The sequence below is a fragment of the Gallinula chloropus genome, assembly GCF_964237585.1.
Source record: "Gallinula chloropus genome assembly, chromosome: Z".
Taxonomy (NCBI): domain Eukaryota; kingdom Metazoa; phylum Chordata; class Aves; order Gruiformes; family Rallidae; genus Gallinula; species Gallinula chloropus.
In genome coordinates this window covers 65088870-65111129 of record NC_140089.1, presented here as the reverse complement: position 1 = coordinate 65111129, position 22260 = coordinate 65088870, and the positions used below count along the sequence as shown (strand labels likewise).

Here is a 22260-nt window from a genome sequence, read left to right as displayed (position 1 = left end):
AACACTGTGTATTTTTTTTTTTCCTAATGGTTCACCAAAACAATGAGAGTCCAAAATTCTAAACACTATTTGTCCCTTTTTACTAGGAATTAGCAAATAACTACTAATTGTTAAAAAAAATATTTTTCTGCCACCTGTTATAAACCTCAAAAACACATTATTGAATCCTCTAAGATTCTGAGGTGTTTGCTAACAGCATTTTTTAAGATGATATGTTTGCAAATGCTTTCGAGTATGTAAATTTGTATGGCTAGAGGCATTCTTTAGGAGGTTACAAAGGTAGGGTCAACAGTGAGAGTTTCTTCAGTTGCACATAAGATTGCTTGGTTGTACATCATCCTGAGTTACTCTGTATGAGGGAAGTATAAAAGTGAAATGTGGTGATGTTAGAAGTGCTAATGAGGACAAGAAGTTTAGTCATCTTGAGAGTATCATTAGAGCATTTGAAGAAATGTGGCTGCATCCACCAGATCTATAGTGTTAGACACTACATTACTTGCACTACATTAATAATTATAATCTAAAATCTGCTTGTTTTTAATATTGCTTCTGTATTGATTAATATTGTGTAATGCAATAGTTTATTTTCATGATCCTCCTGGGATTTTTCATATGATCTCTTACAAAAATAGAATTCCTCCCTTGGCATTTCAAAGTCCATCCTGGACAGTGGAATGTTTTCTAGTAGAACATCTGCGCATTTATTAATATGCTGAAAAAAACCCCCCAGACCTCAGATACAAATTTTCAAGCTGTGTAGTCTATGGTTAGCTAGCCTCTGATTTTAGGACTGTAAAGCGCTTGAGTAATTTTCAAAAGTTGATTTTTAGTAGAATATTATGTACATTTACAGACTTAGAACACCAAAATCACTTAGTAACCTGATCATCTGAAGTGCTCTGTTTTTATACTGCTCATAGAAGACTTGATGATGTATTTTTCAGAATTAACCATCTTCAAGATTATTGTTTGCAATGGCTTGCGTTTCCATAAAAATTGTATGCAGACATTGTAATAAAAGAAAAATTCATAGAAAAGATAATGTATTTGTCATTTAAGTGTTCTGAGAATGACAATCTACAATAGAATTGCAAAAAGGCAGGAGAGGTTTTAAGCAGAAAGAGTCTTACTTGTTGAAAATAACACAAGAAGTCCTAACAAGGAAGCCCATGCTGCCAGTTTACTTCACTTTTTCACAGGCTGGAATGATAGCTTCCTCCTTTCTCTTTTCTTTCTGTTATTCTTAAGCTTGTGTGGAAACATTGTGTCTAAAACAAGCTGTACATAAAGTTGTAATGGTATCTCAAGCAGTACGTAGATACATTAAATGTAGTGTTGGAGGTAATGGATTTAGATAGGGAGGAGATCTTTGCACAACTATGGGGTTTTTTTTCTTATCGCATCACCCACTAATTAGCCTTCTTGCCTCAAAGCAATAGAAAGTATGCAATTGGACATTATATCTTAATATATCTTAAATTAGGCATCTTTAATTGGACATCTTATAGCTAGAGTGATATTTTGCACACTGCAAAGCAAAACCAGGGTATTATTTGATTATTTTTTTTACCACATAACCATTCTGGACTGTTTTGGTTTTGTGGGGTTTTTTCTCTGTCACAGTATTCAACAGCAAACTATGTGTTTCATTTTGTGAATTAGAATAGTGTTTAGCCCCCCCCCCCCAAAAGCTAAAATACTGAAGTTAAAGTAACCTGTTGTGCCTATGTGTGTAGTAGATGGAAGACAAAGTGATGTTGCTGGAGAAGTAAGACTGGAGAAATAGTTGTTGTTTTGAATAATTTGTAACCAGATCCATTTTCTGATGCCTATCTTGTTCTTTAAGTTTATCAGTAGGAGAGGCAAAAGATGGTGTTAGTGGGTAGGTGATTTAGCACCCCATTTTAGCACTCCAACTTGGAAGGACAGCAACACATTCTTTAATAAAAAAGAGTAATGCTGATTTTACAGTCAGAAACAAAGTTCATATCTCAAAATATGCTATTCAAACCAGTAATATTAGAAAATACCTTCATTGTAGCAGATCATAGCTGCTTATGTCTCATGGGAACTCACACATCATACAGAGGTGTGGAGGCACATGTGCCTTTACGTGTAAATATTAAAAAAAGCCAGTATTTGTAGGTCTAGAAGACTGGATGTTTTTCAGGGATCATAAAGGCTCTTGGCTTTCCCACCAGGAGGAGGCCTGCTGTGGATGCAGGCCCCAAAACTGTTCATGGGGCCCAGTGGGTGGTCAGAGCAGGTGGTTGGAGCTTGTAGCTGGGAAGACAGGTTTTTACAGAGGAAGGTAGGGTGGCAGGAGAGTTTGGGGCAGGGGGCGGGGTGTGCATTTTCAGGGGAAACTGAGGGGGAAGGGTTTCATCTTGTGGTCAGTAGGTGTTCAGGAGTGGGTGTGTGAGATTCAGAGGAGTGTGTCTCATTGCAGGAGGGTGAACAGTAAGTGGGACATGGCGGGAGACCGAGGGGCTGTGGGGAACTGGCGGCATTGCAAGCAGACGGGCTGGTGAGGGTGAAGAGGAAGAGCTACTGCAGCAGCAGGAAGGAGCTGCCATCCTGTACGGATGAGCTGATGCCTCTCGAGGCCTGTGCACTAACTGGAGCATAGCTGCTTCATCTAGACTTTCTATCCCAGTTTATTTCTGTTTCCCAAGCTTGTAAATAGCATCATAAATAATGGCTCGAGCCATGAAATACTGCAGTTTTAAGCGTGAAGAGGTGGGGTTTTACTACTCATGGTGTCGTAGCTAAAAGTGAATGAGGTAATGAAACGGCCCCGCATGTAACTGCTTACTTGCTGGGGATGAGGTGATAGCCCTGGCAGTATCACCAAGCTGCAGACACTTCACTTGGAGCTGCACAGAATACTAGTAAGCCTGGCGGCCTAACAGCCAGAGCAGGGCAGCATGAAAGGGAATTGGACTCCGAGCTCCTCGGCACGGCTGCGGCGGTCAGCTTCATCCCGCAGCCGTGTCCTTGGTTTCTTGCGGACAGAAATGTGTAGGAACGCCGTCCCCTATCAGGACTTTTCCTGCGCCGCGAAGGCCAGCGGGGAAGGCGGCCGGGAAGGCAGCCGGTGCCCCGGGGAGGGATGCGGCGCGGCCCTGCCTCGCCCAGCAGAGGGCTCCCCTTCTAAGCTAATAGGAGCTCTCCTTCCCGCCAGCCTGATGTAGCGGGGAGCGAGCGGCTTTGTTCATCAGCGTGCCGAGGGACGGTGCGTGCTGGGGTTAGATTCTTACACCAGTCTCTTCTCTGTGTTTCTGAATAGCTAATCGGAGGTGTTCGCTAAAACGGAAGCAACGTGTATGATGTTACAGGAATGTTTTACAGATGGATATGTGCGTGTGTGTGTGCATGCAGTTATGTGTAGGACACGCGGAAGCCTGTCGGACCTAATCAGTTCTCAGCCTGCTTCATACATAATCTTTTAGAAAAAACTATTGCTTTCCTCTATAGAAGAACATTGTGAGTATTACTGCAGAAAAACAGCAGGGTGCTGACTTTCTGCAAATAGAAATCTGTAAATTCATTGGGCACTACTCAAGGTTTTGAAATTTAAATTTAAGAGTTAAGATAGGGCAATTGTGTGAAAATGCAGGTGTACCCATGCCAGTGTCTTTTTTTGGACAAGACACTAGATTCCCTTCTGCAGGATGATTATTTTTTGTACAACGCTCTGGAATAAAAAAAAATTACTTTGGAGCAAAGCTGTAATTTTATCTCTGTGCTTTATAAAATGCTAAACAAAAAAACAGATTTTAATTTTTTCCTTTCAGAATATGTTTCTATATTGTGGCCCTATAAAACAAGTGTTGTCAACCTCTTCTGTAATTCTAACAGTAAAGAGGAGACATATCAGTTACTGTCTGAAGTTGGATTAGTTCAGAAACACATTACCATCTCAATTTGAAGTAGGCTGTACCCTTATTACTATGCTGCTTTAAATTATGCAGAGAAATGACACTTGTTCAAGTAGGCAAAGGCTAAAACTAGAAAAGCAAGGGGCTGTTATAGGTGAAGCTAATCAATCATCTGTAAAAAAATCAAAAATGTACTGCAGATATTTGTGACTTCATTATGAGGTACAAGTGGGTTTGGTGTTCTGTAGCATAGGAGGATTTTGGTAGGTGGAGTGTTTGGGAGGTGAAAACTTTTCAGGGCCATTCGACTCCCATGAGGAGCACAAGCTGATCTCAAGGAACACAGCTACTAGAAGTTCTCACTCTTTCCAACAAGTGGGAGGAAAATACTAATCCACTTCTTTCTCTGAATCAAATCTTGTGGTCTGCTTCTCCTTTCACTTTGAATTTATTTCCTTGTAGAAGTATAGCTGGCAAGGAAGTTAACCCGGCAGGCAAAGGAGAGCAGGCTCTATAGTTGCTGCTCTCTTCTTTTAGCATGTCTGATCTCCAACAAGCACTAAGGCAGCAAAAATAAACTTGACCAAAACTGGTCCCTTTCTGTATGGTCCCTTTTCCCATCTGCCTGCCCACCCAAGAAATAAACAATCCTGTACTGGAAAACACCATGGATACGGACAGGCGTTTTTCCTACAGTTTCCAATTTATAGGAAATTGATGAAATACCTTGCAGTGTCATGCTGGGGCGGGGGGGGGTCGTCAAGCAGCACCTATATCTCTGATCCAGCGTGAGTGTGTAGGAGGTGATGCTGTGCTTGCAAGTAGGCTATCTGGCTTGCACAGGGCTGCTCTGAGAGATGTTGCTCTTTTCAAGGAAGATTTTGATTCTGTTTTGGGTTTTTTTTGTGCAGTAAGTTAGTTAGCCACTTCCTGCATTTGGCTGCTCATGATATTTTCTCAACTTTTAATGCTGCACTCAGCAGCAAGTGACAGAGACTATTTTAAGGAGTCTTACAATGGTCTTCTCATTTACTTAGCTAAAATGAGAAAGTTAGTCCTGCATTGGCCACTTGTTAGCTGATGACAACTTTTACTTTGAATCTGGCTCCCCCTCCCCCACCTGAAATCCCTGGCTCAGCAAATATTTGAACCTGCCCAAGTTAATCATGAAACTGAGATCTTTATCTGCCAGAGACGTGCAAGCTACTGAGGGTGGTGGTTTCTTTTTCTTTTCTTTTTTTTTTTTTTTTTTTTTTTTACAGTACTAAAGTCAGGTTCACTTTTTAATGATGAACCAGAGTAAGTGGATACCTTCTGCAGACCACAGAGCTTTAAGCAGTTAAGAAGAGAGAGAAAGCTTGGATTTTTTCACTGCATGTTCCAGCTTTTCTAGGGATTTTTATGGAACATTGGTTGGAAATCAGAGCAATCTCTTTTTTCAGAATTTTTTCTTTTCTTCTTTGCTTCAGAGAAGCTCCCTATTCAGAGGAGTTTTTTGGGGTTTTTTAAAGCAAGATTTTTATAAGAGGAAACCAATTATTTTTTCAAGTTATTGGATTCTATTTACAGGCTGTGATACAAGGGCAAGCATTGTGATGCATAATTTACAAAGTAAGTGATTTTGAATTTCTGTATGTGTTTTCTTCATCACTTGGAAGTATGTTACTGTAACTGATTACTGAGTAGATTACTGAGTGGTCTGAAGTGAATGAAAGTTGAGTACTTCGGTTATAGGAGGAGTGGAGAATTGCCTATCTGCCTCCTGTCTTTTCTTGCCTGCAAGCTAGACTAGTCTAAGATGAGCACTAACCTGATTGTACAAGTGTGGGTAGTCCAGAATTTGGCCACTAGTAAAACCCCAGAGAAGTATTTTTTCCTGAAAGCCTTTATTCAACAGAATAAATAATAACCTCTTACTGATCCGACATGAGACCTAAATGCAGCGATGTTGTCTTTACAGGATGTCTTTATAACCTGATTTAAATAATTACCTTGGCAACTCAACTGTTTGGGTAGCAAGTGGGCTAAACCTCCAAGTTTAGTGTTTGGACTTGTGTCTGGGATGATTTTAAGTATCCTATTTCATTTTGGAAATGGAAGGAATCTTTGGAGCATGTTTACCTGAACAGGGAGGGGGTAGTCAACTTCAGAATGAATTTAAGCTTATTAATGTATAAAGCATACTAGCACACATATTTTTGTATCTGTTGGTACTCCAGAGAGGTTCTTGTATGTGAATGCTTGTCTAAATGAGGTAAGCTGCTGAAGGGCACAGGGTGGGAGTAGACACATTTGAAATATTTAGGAAGGATGTAAATTTTGTTAATTTTTTTTTGAGTACTTGTAAGATAGAGCACATTACAGATGCACCAGGATTTCTTATGATGTAGTCACAGATAGTTGCTACAGCTACTCTTTTCTGTGGTTGTTTTTGGTATCTGGATTTCTGCCCCTGTAGATTATAGCAAGAATAAAACACTCAAATTGCTTTACATAGCATTCAGCTCTGGAATTAATAGTGTGTTCTGTGCATGTTTCTTTCAAGAGGTCTGAGAGAGTTACTGTCAGCGGTGGGGGCAGGGGGTGCGGGGTGGGGGAGAGCGGGGAGAAGTGGAGGATTGGGGGAGTTTAAGAAAGAATATTTTTAAATGGTAGGAGGATACTGATGACTTAAAGTCAAGTGAGGAAGGAGACACTGACAAGGGAGTCTTGCTTTTAAAAACAATTAACTTGATAAATATCTCAATGAGAACAGGGTAGAGAAACAATGTGAAAAGGCAGACTAAATCTTCTTGTATCCTGACAGATTGGCTTTTTTATGTTCAGCAAAGTAATTTTTCAAGGTCTTGCTCAGTTTTGACTTTATTTAGTGGTTTAGGAACGTCTGCGGAGTATAAATGTATAACATGTGGGGTTTAGATTTCAGGGGAAGACACCTCTGCAGTAAGCACGTTTTAAATTAATAATACCAAGTATATCAGACCTGTGTGTCTATTAAAATATCAGAAATCTGCACAGTTTAAAAACATGATCTGTATTTCATTATGTGGAGATACGTAGGTCTGTGTGTGCATCTATGTGTAAAATGGGTGTGTAACAGACACGCAGAGTCATGCTCTTTTCCCTTCTGCATCTGTAGTACGTACCGTAGGTCCAGAAGGCTTTTAAAACTTTTCTGAATCGTAAACTTCAGGCATCCGAGCGGTCGAGTGCAACTGAGATGTGAGTGACCGACTTCTAAAGGGAGCTGCCCTGTGTGTGAGAGTGCGTGCTGTGTGCGCCTGTGTGTAAGAGCTACGTGCTGCAGCATATCAGCCTTTTGTCATCCTGCCAGGATTGGACTGTACCATGCTGCAAAGTCAGGAAGAGGAGCTGGGAGTGCGGGCGAGGAGAGCCCGCTCGCTCTTTTTGTTTGTAATACCAGGTTTATATTGCAGTTTTGCTAAATGTAGGTTCTTTCTGAAACTGAAATTGTTTTAAGATTAATGTAGAACAAAATGATGAAACAGGAGTGGTCTGGTGACATTATTTTGACATGATTGGCTGAGGATTATGATGTAATAGGTTACAGTGCAGCCCCTTATAGGTTTTAAAATGAATTCCAAGACACCATTACAAAGAAAGCCTGACTCTTTTCTTGTATCTGAGCTTACTCAGTGAAACTCATACAAATGTACAATACTGTCTGGAATATGGAAGAACTGGATATAGAATATCCTAAGACAGATATAAATTGTGGCACAGACTTGATGTTTTACATAGAAATGGATCCACCAGGTAAAACTGCAGTCTTATTACGGAAGAGTTAATTCATTTTGGTCTTTACAGTAGCTGCTGAAAAATTTATAGTGGATATGTAGGCTTTCTTTACTTTGTCATTGATACGAATAGTTTTTCCTTTTTCTCATAAATTATAATTAAATTGTGGTTTAGTGCATGGTTATAGTAATTAGAATCATAACCTGTAGAAATACATGTCTGCTTACTTAATTGAATTTTTACTGTTTTGACCTGTTTCTGATTTTATTCTGTCAGATGTAATTCTAGTTCTGCTATTCTATCATAAAAAAAAAATTGTATTTCTTTAATTATTATTTTTGCTATCTCTGGTCCACACTGTGGAGATGCTGTAATAGCTGTAATAGCACTTTTATTTCCTGAAACAGTCATTATAAATCCCTGCTTGGATTGCTTGAGGAAGAACAGATTTTAAAATCTAGCAATATTAATTGAGTACCTGATATTGCATTATTTTTTCACATCATATAAATATTATGCTGTCTTGATATTCATTGTGACTTTATAAGCATCATCTTTTGTAGCAAGTTATAATATACGGGACAGGGACATTCATAATGAGTGTTCTACTTACTGGAGAACTAAAAGAGCTGGGTTGGTTTTTAATCCTGATTCCGTTGTAGTCCCCCTTGCTACTAAGTCAGGAGTGCTGCAGTATCTTCTCTGGCACTCACTGGTGTACGTATGCAGCTTTGACATTGAGAAAAGGGGGATGTGGTTTTTAATCAGTCCTGGCATTTGGAACACAATTTATTCTGTAGAACACTAAGATTAACACAAGGGATATTTGGGTCACAGATGGGTTTCTTAAAGTGGTTTTTTGGCAGATCATTGCACAGAATGCTGAGGATCACAAAAAGCCAATTCTTCTTAAAATACACAGTATTGGTGTGGGTTTGCATCTTCTGTTACTCAGCTTCTAGGTGAGGAAGCAGCAACATTCCTCTAAGATCATTACACAGTAGTGTTGGGGGGGAGGGAGATATTTTACATGTTTTATTATATATATTCACTTTAAGGCAGTGGAAGAAGGTAAAAGCAAACTTCTGATTTTTTTTTTCTTCACAGGGGAGGAAATGAGTATTGTTATATTTTGCTTAAAATGTATTATTGCAAAAGTAAAGTACTTTTTTGAAACAGTATATCTTTCTTGTTGAATTACTACTTTTTCAGTAAAATATCCTTATTTCTCTAATACCTTTTGACGACCGTTCGTGATGGAAATCTCTATTTTGTAACTATTTTCTTTTTTTCCCCTCATTCATGTAATAATGTGTCATTTCAAGGAATATATAGTCACGTTTTCAGCGAGTTACAATAAACTTTTTTCCCCCTTTCATCTGCAGCACTGCCTCCTAAGCCACCGAAACCTAATACTGTAACTAACAACGGCATGAATAACAACATGTCACTGCAAGATGCTGAATGGTACTGGGGAGATATCTCAAGGTAAGTCAGCTCAAGATGGGTATTTCTTACGTTTGGCTTTATGTTCTTGTGATGCTGTTCTGTGTGTATGTGTTATGCTTAAGTGTAGAAAAATTAGCATTCTAAGAGCCATTTTTAGGGTATTTTCCAACACAAACATATTGGTTTAATTCCAAACGTGGAATAAAAAGTTATTGGCAGTCAGTTAGAACGTAGTATGTGAAATGATTGTTGTTACTTTGAGACAACTGCAAGAAATGCTAGCATGAAAAGACAACACAACAAAATAAGCATTTTCTTCCTGCCTTTCATCCAGACCTTCAACTGTAGGCACAATAGTTAACAAGCCAGACTAACAAGTGCCATATATTAGCAACATTTGTAACTGCACTATATATAGGTACACTAGACCAGCACTGGCTGCTCCAATTGTGCAGGCTTGTATGAACAAGCAGAAAGACCTTTGCATTAATATAATTTTGTCCAGCAGCGTGAGGACATAGGATATACCATTTTTGTATCCCAGTTGTTCTTCAGCAATGTTAAATAAGTTATTAAATAACTGTATTTATTAATATGGAGATCAAGAAGGCTTATAAAAGCTACTTATTGTGAAACAGAAGAATTTAGAGCACAGTGAGAGGATACATGAAGAAGTAGCCGAAATGATGGGTTACTTTTGCTTTCATTTTAGAGAAGAAGTCAATGAGAAGCTTCGAGACACTGCTGATGGTACCTTTTTGGTACGAGATGCTTCAACCAAAATGCATGGGGACTACACACTGACGCTAAGGTAAGAGCAGTTGCACTAGGTCTGTATTACTTGGCAGTAAAATGCAATACAGCATTTAAAACACAGTGGTCTTTAGGAAGTGGTACTTGAAGTATGCTTAACTTTTCAACAACTTTATTTGCAGGAAAGGAGGAAATAACAAATTAATCAAAATATTTCATCGAGATGGAAAATACGGCTTTTCTGACCCATTAACTTTCAACTCTGTGGTCGAGCTAATAAACCACTACCGGAATGAATCTCTAGCCCAGTATAATCCTAAACTGGATGTAAAATTGCTGTATCCAGTCTCTAAGTACCAGCAGGTAATTTGGTCTGTTTTTTGTGTTTCACTTAAATACAGAAAAAGTACTGCAGACCGGGGAGCCATTTGTCATGAAGCACTTCAGCTCTGTTAATATCTGAAAAAACAAAGTGGGTTTAAAAATACATATTTTTGTTTAAAACAAACTCCACAGTTTATGTATAAATAATTAAAACCTTAAGTACTGCAGATATATGATTAAGAAATAAACTTACATTAATAAACATCCCACTCATTAATGATTAAATATAGTTTTCAGTATAAAGCTGAACTTGCAATGCAAAGTTGCATTTTGTCTTTAAATTCTCATTTGCATATTATGCATATAGTCTATTATATCTCCATATTGATGAAAGAGCTGTCACATTTGTCATGTGACTATCTAGGCATTTTTTAAGCAGTTTTATCCTGAAAAACAGTGCAATGGAATAATTTCTTTATGGAATATCTTTCCTTCGCGTCATTTTTCCAGGATCAAGTTGTGAAAGAGGACAGCATTGAAGCAGTGGGAAAGAAACTACATGAATATAATACCCAGTTCCAAGAAAAAAGCCGAGAGTATGACAGACTCTATGAAGACTATACAAGAACATCTCAGGTGAGCGAGTTTTGAAACCAAAGGGAGAGTGGAAGACTTCAGTAGATTCAGAAGAAAATTACTGTAAATTCATCCAGCCGTCTTCCTCCATCCCCTTCTGCTACCACTACCACTGCCCAGAAAGAGGAAAAATACCTGATGTGCTTGCTCAGTATAGTAGAATTGCTTACTCATGTTTGAAGAGTCACCACCTGTAACCTAACCCACCCTTGGCCCAAGTCTGACACCTGCATCCAAAGCAATCACAGAACTATCTTGATTTACCAACACTTCTGCATACTGACTTCATCAAACCAAGTTACAGTCTTCAAGACACATTTGCAGGAAAGCATTATGTTTTATGACTAGTGTTTGAAGGGTCTGGTTTCATCTGTACAGGGTAGAGAGGTGATAAGTGAAGATACAGTGCAGGAATGAAAAGCTGCCTCTATCCTTCTTTCAACTTAATTACTAGCTAAGTCTTGAAGTGCCAGTGAATTAGTACTGTTGAACAGACCCAGAATCAACACTGCTTCTTAAAATACACCTAAAAATAATTGAAGACAGGTGCAGGCAGCTTGAACTAATGACTTAAAAGACTTAGCTAGCGACTAGCTATGTCGGGGCAGGAGGACAGACTAGATGACCTCTTGAGGCCAGTACCTCACACTTGCATTCCAAAAAGCTAGATGTGCCTCTAAGGTCACTAGTTGATACGAAGTGCAAATAATGCATTGCCATTCGGCATTAGTCATCACGAATGAAACATAGTTATAGAAATCAAAGATTGTAGCTAGCTCTTTGTCTAGCAGGGCTTTCTTCCTGGAAAACTTTATCATGTAACACCTCATCATGGTAGCCTTTTACACAGGCCTGTTCTCTCTGTGTTACAAGGCTCTGCAGACAGAACGGGTTCTGGTAAAGGGATATTGAAGTCTTCTGTTACAATATACTGAAGTGTTTATGTGATACAAGTCAATAAATCATCCCCTCTGTGATAACAACTGTAATAACAATTTATTTCTTTTTCAGGAAATTCAAATGAAAAGAACTGCTATCGAAGCATTTAATGAAACAATAAAAATATTTGAAGAGCAGTGCCAAACACAAGAAAGATACAGTAAGGAATACATTGAAAAATTTAAAAGAGAAGGGAATGAGAAAGAGATACAAAGGTGGGTATTTCTATTTGCATTTCAAATTGTGTGATTTTTTCTTAAGAAAGAAACAATGCCAAGTATAGATCTTCTGAAAACTAAAGCAAGATGACAAGTTAAAGTTGTTCACTTGTAAGCAAAGCAAGCTTCGCATGCAGTAGAATCGAACTGACAAAATGTGTAGCTACATCAATTATCTGTCCTCTTAAGTGTGTGCACTGCTAAATAGCAGATTATAAAGTTATGAATAAGACATCATCTGAGTGTAACCTACCACATTATTCCATGCAGAATTATGCACAACTACGAAAAACTGAAATCTCGAATAAGTGAAATTGTGGACAGCAGACGTAGATTGGAAGAGGATTTAAAGAAGCAAGCAGCTGAATATAGAGAGATAGACAAGCGTATGAACAGCATTAAGCCAGACCTCATACAGCTGAGGAAGACAAGAGATCAGTACTTGATGTGAGTATCAGCGTGACTTAACAAATTTGTTTAATGTTTTTCTAAAGTTTTGTTTGTTTGTTTTGTGGTATCCAACTTCTGTGACTAATAATTTTATTTGCAATTATTATCCAGGTGGCTGACTCAAAAAGGTGTTCGGCAAAAGAAGCTAAATGAATGGCTTGGAAATGAAAATACAGAAGAGTGAGTATTAAAAGATTTAAATCTTTCTGGCATTTCAAATCATCTCACACAGAAGTGAGATAAAGCATATTTAATTGCTGGTTCAATACACAGAGGTAATCCAGGTCTCCAGTAACAACACACACTGTTAACACATGGCAGCCTACATCATGCAAGTATCAGAAACGACTGTCACACACCCTTTTCTCCATTATTCAGGGAAGTGCCTCACCAAGTTAGAGTAGCAAAATGCTGGAATTTAACCCGTGTCTTTGTTCTTACCAGCAAAACGTAGATCTTACAGAAATGCCACATGGATGGATAAGTTGTTCAGGTCCCAGGCATGGGCAGGCTTTTTCCAAATTTCGGGTGTTTGTACTATGGTAGTATGTAATATAGTGGTACGCACATCAGTATATCCTGCTGCTGTTGAAGATGGTAAAATGCTGAAGAGTAGTCCTTCTCTGTTTTTGTGGTCTGGTTAATGTTTCTGGGAAATGGCGGGATAGTATTCTGTCATTTCAGCAGTTCAGCTTACTAAATTCTGACAGGGGCTTGGCTATTGAGCATGTTTCACTTCATTCCTGGGAAAATAAGCAAAAAAGCACCTGAGTGCTGTGAATGTAGGCCAAATTTAGACAAGAGCAAGCCACAAAATAATATCAGAAGTGTAGTAACAGTGAAGAATGAACAAACAGAAAAGCAAAATTGTCTAAATAATACTCATATCAACATTTCGTGACTATGTAGTTTCCTGTGTGTGCCTTTTACACTGCCTGGGCTTAACACAGAACAAAAGCAGCAGATTGACAACAACTGTTCCGTGGACTTAGATTCTAGCCTTGCCCACATCTATTTTAATTTGTCTTGGTTCATTGAGTTTCCTACCGTTACCCTGGAAATTGTGCATCTCTGCTGTGGCTGCACTGGTAGAAGCAGGGGATAAAAATGGCATACACATTTTAAAGCTGTATTGTTCACTCAGTGTTAACACAGCTCAAAGTAGACAGGATGGAGAGAGAGTATGTAGGCATCTGTTTCCAGTAGTACTCCGATCAGTTAAACAGTAGACAAAGAACAGTGCCAGGCCATAGTTTTAACAAAGCATCCAAATAGCAAGTGAAACTGTTTTAAAGAAAATCTTGCTTTTCTCTCACTCTGTGACTCTTGGCCACTCTTAGGTCTGATAAGAGCTCGGGTTTCTGATGAAAAATTAAACTTTCAGAATGTTACTTGAGGAAAAAAGTTGTAATGAAAAAAAAAAAGGTAATATAATGAGCTGCAGGAAAAACAGGAATTGCTTTCTGTAGGTGCAAAGTTGAAAATAGAGCCACTGCTGAATGCATTTGAATAACATGCAGGACTACAATGGAATAAGGGTCCTAGAGACAGTGTCGTCTGAAAGAAAAGATCACTTCCTTCTGAAAAATTGAATTCTGCATGAGATTGCTAGTTCTGCAAAGTAATCTGAGAATCTTCAGAAAGACAGAACTGTGGATGAGTGATGTCATGTCTTAGACCAAGGAAAAATGATTAAAAACCTATTACAGAAAGAATAAATACATTAGTCAAACACGGAGTGTCTGCAAGCTGAGCAGGAGAGATGGGGACCACCAGTGCAGGTGATGGGGGAAGCAGGGAGTTCTGCAACTCAGATTATCAAAGTGATGTCCACACCGCTGAACCACCTTCTTTCACGGTGGACTTCAGCTCAGAGGGTCTCTCCAAGTCTGCATCAGCTTTATTGTTGGTGACTGACTGGTAGAGAACACCCTGTATTTCATGCTCCTCATAACCTGGTTATAAAGAGATAGCAGCACTCCTACTCTTCCACCCTTTCCACAAAGCCATCACCCCTATAAATAATTAATCTGTCTACCTGTACAACAGCTCATAGCTTTCCCAAGCAGCAGCTGTCGTTGATACATTGCATGATTTTTCATTGCTGACCAAGTGTTCTGATCTTCGGAAATGAAGCTGACTCAGAAGGCATTGATTTCATTGGCCTTACTATTTACCAAAACACTGAGCAACGGTAGAAGTACTGAAGCACTCACAGCAGATTCTGAAAGATAAGACAGCACCCTTTTCTATCCATCTTCAGATTTACATGAGCGTTTTTAAAAGAAGCAAAAACAGAACTTCTATTTTTATTTAGAAGTTTAAACAGTGCAGTTTTACATAGTCTACATCCCAAGTTTTATCAAGGAGGCATCCTATTAACCACTGACTGACTTTTTTCAGGTAATATGAGAGGGAACTACTTCATTAATGTATTTTGCTTTGCTGTGTGTTTCACAAACACATTTTGTCCTATTTCAACAGCCAATACTCTATGGTTGAAGATGATGAGGACTTGCCCCATCATGATGAGAGAACGTGGAATGTGGGAAATATCAATAGAAGCCAAGCTGAGAATCTGCTGCGGGGAAAGCGAGATGGAACATTCCTTGTTCGAGAGAGCAGCAAACAAGGCTGCTATGCCTGCTCTGTGGTGTACGTACCCTGATTTGTGAATGATGTAACCAACTTTCGAGGCATCTCCTTTGAGCTAGGCACAGACAGATGCTTGCATGTGCCTGGAGCCTTTTGGGTCCTGAGGCCATCCTTCCTGCTCTTGCATTTCCTACACAGCTCAAACCTGTGCTGGTCCCACAGATGAGTCTCATGCAACAGAAGAGAAATCAAAACATGGATGCAATCCTTTATGTGTAGCCACTAAGTTCTGCCTATCTCCTGCCTCCCTAAGCTAGGAATTTGGGTTAAACCTGGGCTTTTGTCATTATCCCACCAGAAGACAGTGGTTCTGTGTAGTGACTAGCACCTTCAGATTTACTGCCTATACCTCATTTTCTAGCTTAACTTCACTGAACTGACAAACTAAAAACTGTTCTTTTTTTCCTCTTTAGGGTGGATGGAGAAGTAAAGCACTGTGTGATAAACAAAACACCTACTGGGTACGGATTTGCAGAGCCATATAACTTGTACAACTCGCTCAAAGAACTGGTGCTACATTATCAACACACATCACTCGTGCAGCACAATGACTCTCTCAACGTCACACTAGCCTACCCAGTATATGCACAGCAGAGGCGATGAAGATTTTCATACTCTGGGTTGTTTGTTTTTTTTCTAAAGAAAAGATATGACAACATTGAGGCCTCTGGAGAGAGAAGGTTCCTTTCAGTCTTACTCAAGAATTTGAGCTGCAGTATCAAAGCTGTCTGTCTTCAGATGGGACTAGAGCTTTTCTTCAGAACTGCAGTGGGAGACATCACAGTATTAAGCTGTGAACCTATATGTCTAATCTGAAATGCTTTTTTTTCTAATTAAGAAAAGAAAAACACAAGAGAGAGAAATCCTAACCTGATCTCCATGCAGGGACATAGAGGCCTTTAACCATGGTGCTTGTTTACGACCACTTCTGAAGCTTTACCAGCTAGAACATTGGGTTCTCCGGACACAAGATGTAAGAGGTCTTTGCCATTTGGTTATTGGAATTTCATGGTCACGACCAGGCTTGGATTTGGTGTTGCTGCACTCAGTGGATTCAGACACACAGCATCGTGGATTTTTTGGTTTCTGGTGAATGATATGTAGCAGAATGGCACTTTCATTTCTAGGGGACACTTTAAAAGGACTTCAGTTACAGTACGTTGTTCAGAGTAATTGTAATAGCAAAGTGCCAGGAAGTGTTTTGTTTAGATGTTTAAAAGTCCTGTTTTAAGAATATATTTAAGACTGATGAAAACAGGACTTTTAATGCTATACAGTATATAATAATGTACATAGTATGGGATGACTAACTATCACTGATAGAAACTATCAATACCAAACTGCTTCTCTTTTTCCTTTTCTGTTTGCTGAAAGCTGAATTCTTAGACTGTCTTATCCAATACTGTATTTTCTTTAGGCTGTAGTATTCTCTCCAGCATATCTACAGGTTAAGCTTGTTTTCCTTCCTTGTTTCTTTGTCTTCTTTTTTCTTTTTTTTGCCTGCAGATATTTTTTCTGATGATTTTTTTTTTTGTTACTAATTTTCTTGTTTGGTTAGTTGTTGTGGGTTTTTTTTTAATGTATAGGAGGCCAGCAAGATTTGGCTTCAGAATTAAAACTATGAAATATTTCACAATTTTCTTTGTATAGAACATTGAGCTTCTGGCTCAAAGTTTAAAAAGTTCGTAATTTTTTTTTGACTAAATACTTTGTTGGGCAGTGCCTGATAAGCTTCAAAGCTGCTTTATTCAGTAAAAAAATGTATGAATAGACAAAATATCACTGAGTCCAACAATATTGTTTCAGAGATAACTTCAGAATACGGTACCATGCTATGTTTGCTTCTTGAAGCATTTCAAACTTATATCATGATTGTCTTTGTATTCAGAAGACAAAAAATTGTGTATCCTTCTCTGATAGTGATTGCAGAAAAAATGGGGAACTTGTCTACTGGAGTAGATGGCTTGGATTTCAGAATGACTTAACTCTTCACAGTAAATAAATGACTTCTTGACCTACTGTGGCAGAAATTTCGTCAGCATGTAAAGGTATTTTCATTTCATATGAAGGAAGTTTCTCTAATCTGTTGTTTAGGTTCTTTTTTTGTATTAGTATTGTGAAAAAAAAATCTCCCACCTTTACTGAGAATGTTTGGATACAATGTAGAGCTAATTAAGACTGGAAAAATATCTGTTTTGAAAATTATTAGGCTATCATGTTTGGATTTTATTTTTGTAAGAGTGTAGGCTGAGGCAGTATTGAAAAAGCTTCTATAACTTCATGCACCACAGACTTACAAAATTATGGTTTAGTTAAAATCCTACTAGACCAAATTTACTAGGCATTCTGGGACAAATCACTTGGGTGGTTTGCAATGGTTATTTATTATCCTGACCACTGAGGAAATTCACACTTTGCAAACCGATAACATAATGAAGTTCTGAGAAATCTTGAAGAAGTTTTCACTGAGTGAACATGAGAATTTATTCTTCCTCCAAGATGCTATGGCAAGACCCATTACTATTAAAGGGAGTTGCACACACAATCAAAAGAGTAACACCCATGGAGTTCTCTCATAAGAGCTCTGTTTTAGAAATACATGCATTTTAATTGAAAGTACGCAGTGCTTATTACGTTGTTGGAAATAGTGAGAAGAAATTAGCCAGTCTCCAGTAGTTCTTATATTAACTTTTAATCTTTGCATTATTCCTTCATTCCTGAGGCTGTAAGGCTTTTGAATTTATTTTGATTTTATTTTCTTTTTTTGGTGAATTGTCTTTGCTTTCCTATAGATGTATTTTCTTACTAGAATTTATATCAGGAAACAAGATTCAACCAACATTAGTGTTTCAGGATAGTCACCACTTATAAAATTATAGAATAGAATTTTAGTCTTCATCCCTTCCCTTCCTCATTCCACACTTTTTTCAGGCCTGTAGGACCATGTAAATTTTGTTTATGGATAACTGGTTTGTACTATGAAAAGCACCAACAATTACTCTAGCACACCAGTTATACTACTGGCCTTGAAGTTACAAATTAGTTCAGTATACAACAATTTAACACTTGTAGCAATCCAAGATATTATTTGGACATATATTAATTTTTGAATGTTAAGTATTTTAAGAGTAAAATTGTATTTTTTTTTCTCTATAAGCAAAATATATGTAATCTGAATTGATGTTTCACATAGCATCTGTCAAGAAATTTTATCTTAGTTAAGGCATTTGGATCTAATTTTCCTCATATTAAGAAAACCTCTGCTATGTCAGTGGGCCATATCCTTAGCATGCCCAGCCCAGTATGGGATATAATTTGTTCTTGTTGTGCTGTACAACTTCTCTTCATGGTTGCAGCAGAGAAAAGAAATTGTGTGCAAATTTGGCACTTGCTTTTCTTGCACAAGCAACAATGAGAAATAAGCACTATGTTGCGAGATAGTGCTTACAACTTCCTATGGGGATGTTCTGCCTACAGAGGGTCTGTGCAATTTGCAAGGGTTCACTTACACCCTCAAATTGGCATGAGTGGGTTTTCTTTGGTACTTACATGTTGTGTGGCCTCTGCATTTCCCTCCCTCCTTAATGCACAGAGCTACGTCCTGCCAAAGGCCCTGTTCACTGCAGTTTGTCCTTAATGTACCATATTGTTCACTCCAGTTTTGATTTGAACAGACAAATACACACAGAAAAAAAAAAAAAAAGCACGTGGATATAACTGAAGTAAGGCAGTGCTTTTCTGTATTTCTATTGACACATAGTTGTTCCATCTACTATGATTCAAGGGAGGGCTTGTGGGTTTTTTTTTCTCGTTAGGTGAGTTTTTTGTTTTATTTTAAATCTCTGAGTTACGCTGCACTGCAGCAGCACTTTAACAAGGCCTTTTTAAAGATATGAGACTTAACAGAGAACCAAAACCCACAAGCAAAGTTTCTGGTTTCCTTAACTTGAAAGTTGAATTTACAATTTTGGGGATATATATATGTGCATATGTGTGCACAGTTGCTATGTTTCTGTACAAATAGATCCCAGCATAGGTGCATTTTTACCAAGCATAATTTTTCTGAATTCTGTAAGTGATATCATTAACTTTATTTAAAGACACACACACCCATGCACACTAGACCTTTGTGGGTGCAGCATGTTTCCAAATACAGTTAGAAAACTGAGTTTCTGTGTTGCTGGATATTTTTCATTTTTTAAAAAAAAATAAAAATAAAAAAAAAGCTTGTCTGTATGGTTCGGTTATCTAAGAAATCTTGTCAAGCAATCTGTAAAACCAAATCTTCAAATTTTCTATTGGTGTCAACTGTTCTGTAGTGAAGAAATGGCTTTGTCTTGTAATTGGCAATGAATTAATAATGCTTGGGAAAACATTCAGATGCTTCTAATGGGGAAAACTTGTGCCGATTTTCACACAGTGCTTTTGCTATGCATGTATTAAGTTGGGAAAGTGAATCCTGATTTTTCCTTTTCAGGGTCACTTTAGAAATGGGCAGCTCAAAGCACAATGCCTCCCATGGGACAAGTTTCCAAAATGCATTTTGTGTAGGAGTCATGTTGTATTTACTGCAGTTAAGACTAAACTGGACTGTGGAAGTTGGTGAAGTTACATTGCACTTGTCCTAATGAGACTGCATTAGCTGCCCAAGATGCTGCTATTTTTTTTTAATTCTTGTTTTTAAAAATAAAGTTCTGTTCTGTTAAATGTCTTTAAAACATTAAGATTACTTCGTTTTAAAATGGTCTTTGAGGAGGTAGAGGGTAAAGTGGGTTGTAAACTGCCTTTACAAGGCAAGAATGGAAACATGCCTCCTTGAAATTTTGTTCAAGCTATAGAGTTGATGGAGCTGTGTCTTGTTTTTAAGTTGCTTTAAAAATTGTAATAAGTCTTCAAGCAGAATAAAGGTTGTTTTGAAACTGCATTTCTGTTGTTGAGGTTTTAGTAAGGACTGAGATGTCTGTCTACCAGCATCCTTGGCTGACTCTTCCTTTCTGTACTAATAATAAGACCCAAATGCTTACAGTATTAGAGGGAACCAGGGGGCAAAAAATTTTGGCTTACTCACAGCCATCCTATGTATTGAACTGACCGGAGCAGTTGAGTAGCTCCACAACAGCCCCATGTCAAACAGTGCCAAAACAGCAGTTCTGCTCACCTCATACTCTTACAAAAGCAGTACGATATTTGGGATCTGTCTGCTGCCTTTGACACTGCAGATTACATCCCTTTTGGAAAGCAGCATAGGTGAGAGGGACCAGGGGGATCCTGGTGGACAGCAGGATGACCATGAGCCAGCAATGTGCCCTCTCAGCCAAGGCCAACGGCATCCTGGGGTGTATTAGAAGGGATATGGTATTAGGTCAAGAGAGGTTCTCCTCCCCCTCTGCCCTGGTGAGATTGCACCTGGAATATTGTGTTCAGTTCTGGCCCCTCAGTTCAAGGACAGGGCAATACTTGAAAGAGTCCAGCACCAGGCCACCAAGATGATTAAGGGAGCAGAACTCCTTATGAGGAAAGGCTGAAGGAGCTGGGTCTTTAGCTTGGAGGAGACTGAGGGGTGACTTTATTAATGTCTATAAATATGTAAAGGGCGAGTGTCAGGAGGAAGCAGCCGGCCTCTCCTCAGTGATAGCCAATGATAGGACACAGGGGGCAGTGGGTGCAAGCTGGAGCATAGGAGGTTCCATGTAAATGTAAGGAAGAACTTTTTCACTGTGAGGGTGCCAGAGCACTGGAACAGACTGGCCAAAGAGGTTGTGGAGTCTCCCTCGCTGAAGATGTTCTAAACCTGCCTGGACGTGTTCCTGTGTGACCTCTAGGTGATCCTGCTCTGGCAGGGGCGGGTGGCATTGATGATCTTTGAAGGTCTCTTCCAATCCCCAATGTTCTGTGATTTTGTAATTCTGTGAAATCCATGTCAAGTTTGTCACTGACATCCATGAAGCCAGCCCATCAGCCTTTGTACCCAGAAATCATTTTCCAGCTTTGTGGCTGCATCTAATTGTGAAAAGCCCACATGAGTATGAAGAAAAGGGAGGAAATAAGGGAGAGATTGGGCAAGACCATTTCTAAGCAGTTTTTCCCCCCTCGTTATTGGTATGTGGTATCTGCCATTTTTGAACCCATCCCTATTTTGTGCCAGGAGAGGTCCTGCAGGGAAGTCAGCTGCTCTGGAAGTAGAAAGATACCTATTCCCAATGCGTGCAAGGTCCATTCCTAAATCTGCACACGTTTTGCTCACAGCAGCCACACAATACTTGGGTAGCACAGGTTTGAAATAATAACTATTAATCACATTGCCATTGGCCCTTAGAGGTTCTTATAAGAAACACAGATTAAAGCCTATTGTATTTTTAGCCTACTTAATAGCAAGTGGGGCCAAATCTCCCATAAACTTACCTGTTGCAGTTTTTCTCATATAGTAAGCTGATCCTTTTAAACAGACACTGGGTTTATCTTGTTCCTCCTCACTGAACCGATGTTGAGCAACACAAACTCTTCTGCAGCCATGTAGCTCCACATTTAAAAATCAGGTTAGCAGCTAGGTCATAAATCACGCATTGTCCATCATCAGCTATTGAAAGAAATTGCGACTGGCGGATCATAAAGTGTAGAAATCTACAGACCAGCAGATTTCTTGCCTGTATCATATATTGAATAGAAATCACCCTTGGCAGACTGGAAAAATAGTTTGCAAAAATGTCATTCTATTTTTGCTATCTGCAGACAAACACACCCCCACTTTCCCTCTCTGCTTTTTGCTAAGGCCTGATGGTCATTTTTCATAGGGAATATGAAAAACTGCTTAAATCTATCTTTGTGCAGCTACAAGTGGGCGTGATATTTTTAAAGGCTTGGGAATGCTCGTCGTGTTCTGGTTTTTTTTGTCCCCAAGCCTCTTGACTCGTGCAAAGTCATCTGCGAGTAACTTCATACAAATCCCTTTGTCAGAGCTGCAAAGCCATAAAGGGAAGAGAAGATTTTAAAAACTTCTCACTGTTGCCTTCTCCAGGCTTTCCCTGAAGGGACAGGTGGTGTTTCCTCCCCTCAGACGTCAGCCTCCTGCATGCATCTCGCACGGCTCCACAGGCTTCACTGCTGCCCAGGGGCAGCTTCCTTACCCCAACCCAGCTGTCCCGCTGTATTCAGCCAGTGCTGATGAGCTGGACAGTACGCAAGGCTGGCTTTGGCGG

General features: G+C 39.0%; 1 protein-coding gene across 1 annotated transcript in view; it reads left to right on the top strand.

Moving 5' to 3' along the window:
* The window catches only part of PIK3R1 (phosphoinositide-3-kinase regulatory subunit 1), a gene marked incomplete at both ends in the record, with an annotated part of 49782 nt that extends 34115 nt beyond the window's left edge, over window positions 1–15667 (top strand). Inside the window, 9 exons of the mRNA XM_084278894.1 lie at window positions 9026–9128; window positions 9802–9900; window positions 10025–10205; window positions 10677–10802; window positions 11814–11956; window positions 12230–12406; window positions 12521–12589; window positions 14894–15064; window positions 15478–15667. Of these exons, the coding sequence (XP_084135020.1) occupies window positions 9026–9128; window positions 9802–9900; window positions 10025–10205; window positions 10677–10802; window positions 11814–11956; window positions 12230–12406; window positions 12521–12589; window positions 14894–15064; window positions 15478–15667 (1259 nt within the window). The remainder of the gene's footprint in view (window positions 1–9025; window positions 9129–9801; window positions 9901–10024; window positions 10206–10676; window positions 10803–11813; window positions 11957–12229; window positions 12407–12520; window positions 12590–14893; window positions 15065–15477) is intronic.
* Between the last annotated feature and the right edge of the window lie 6593 nt (window positions 15668–22260).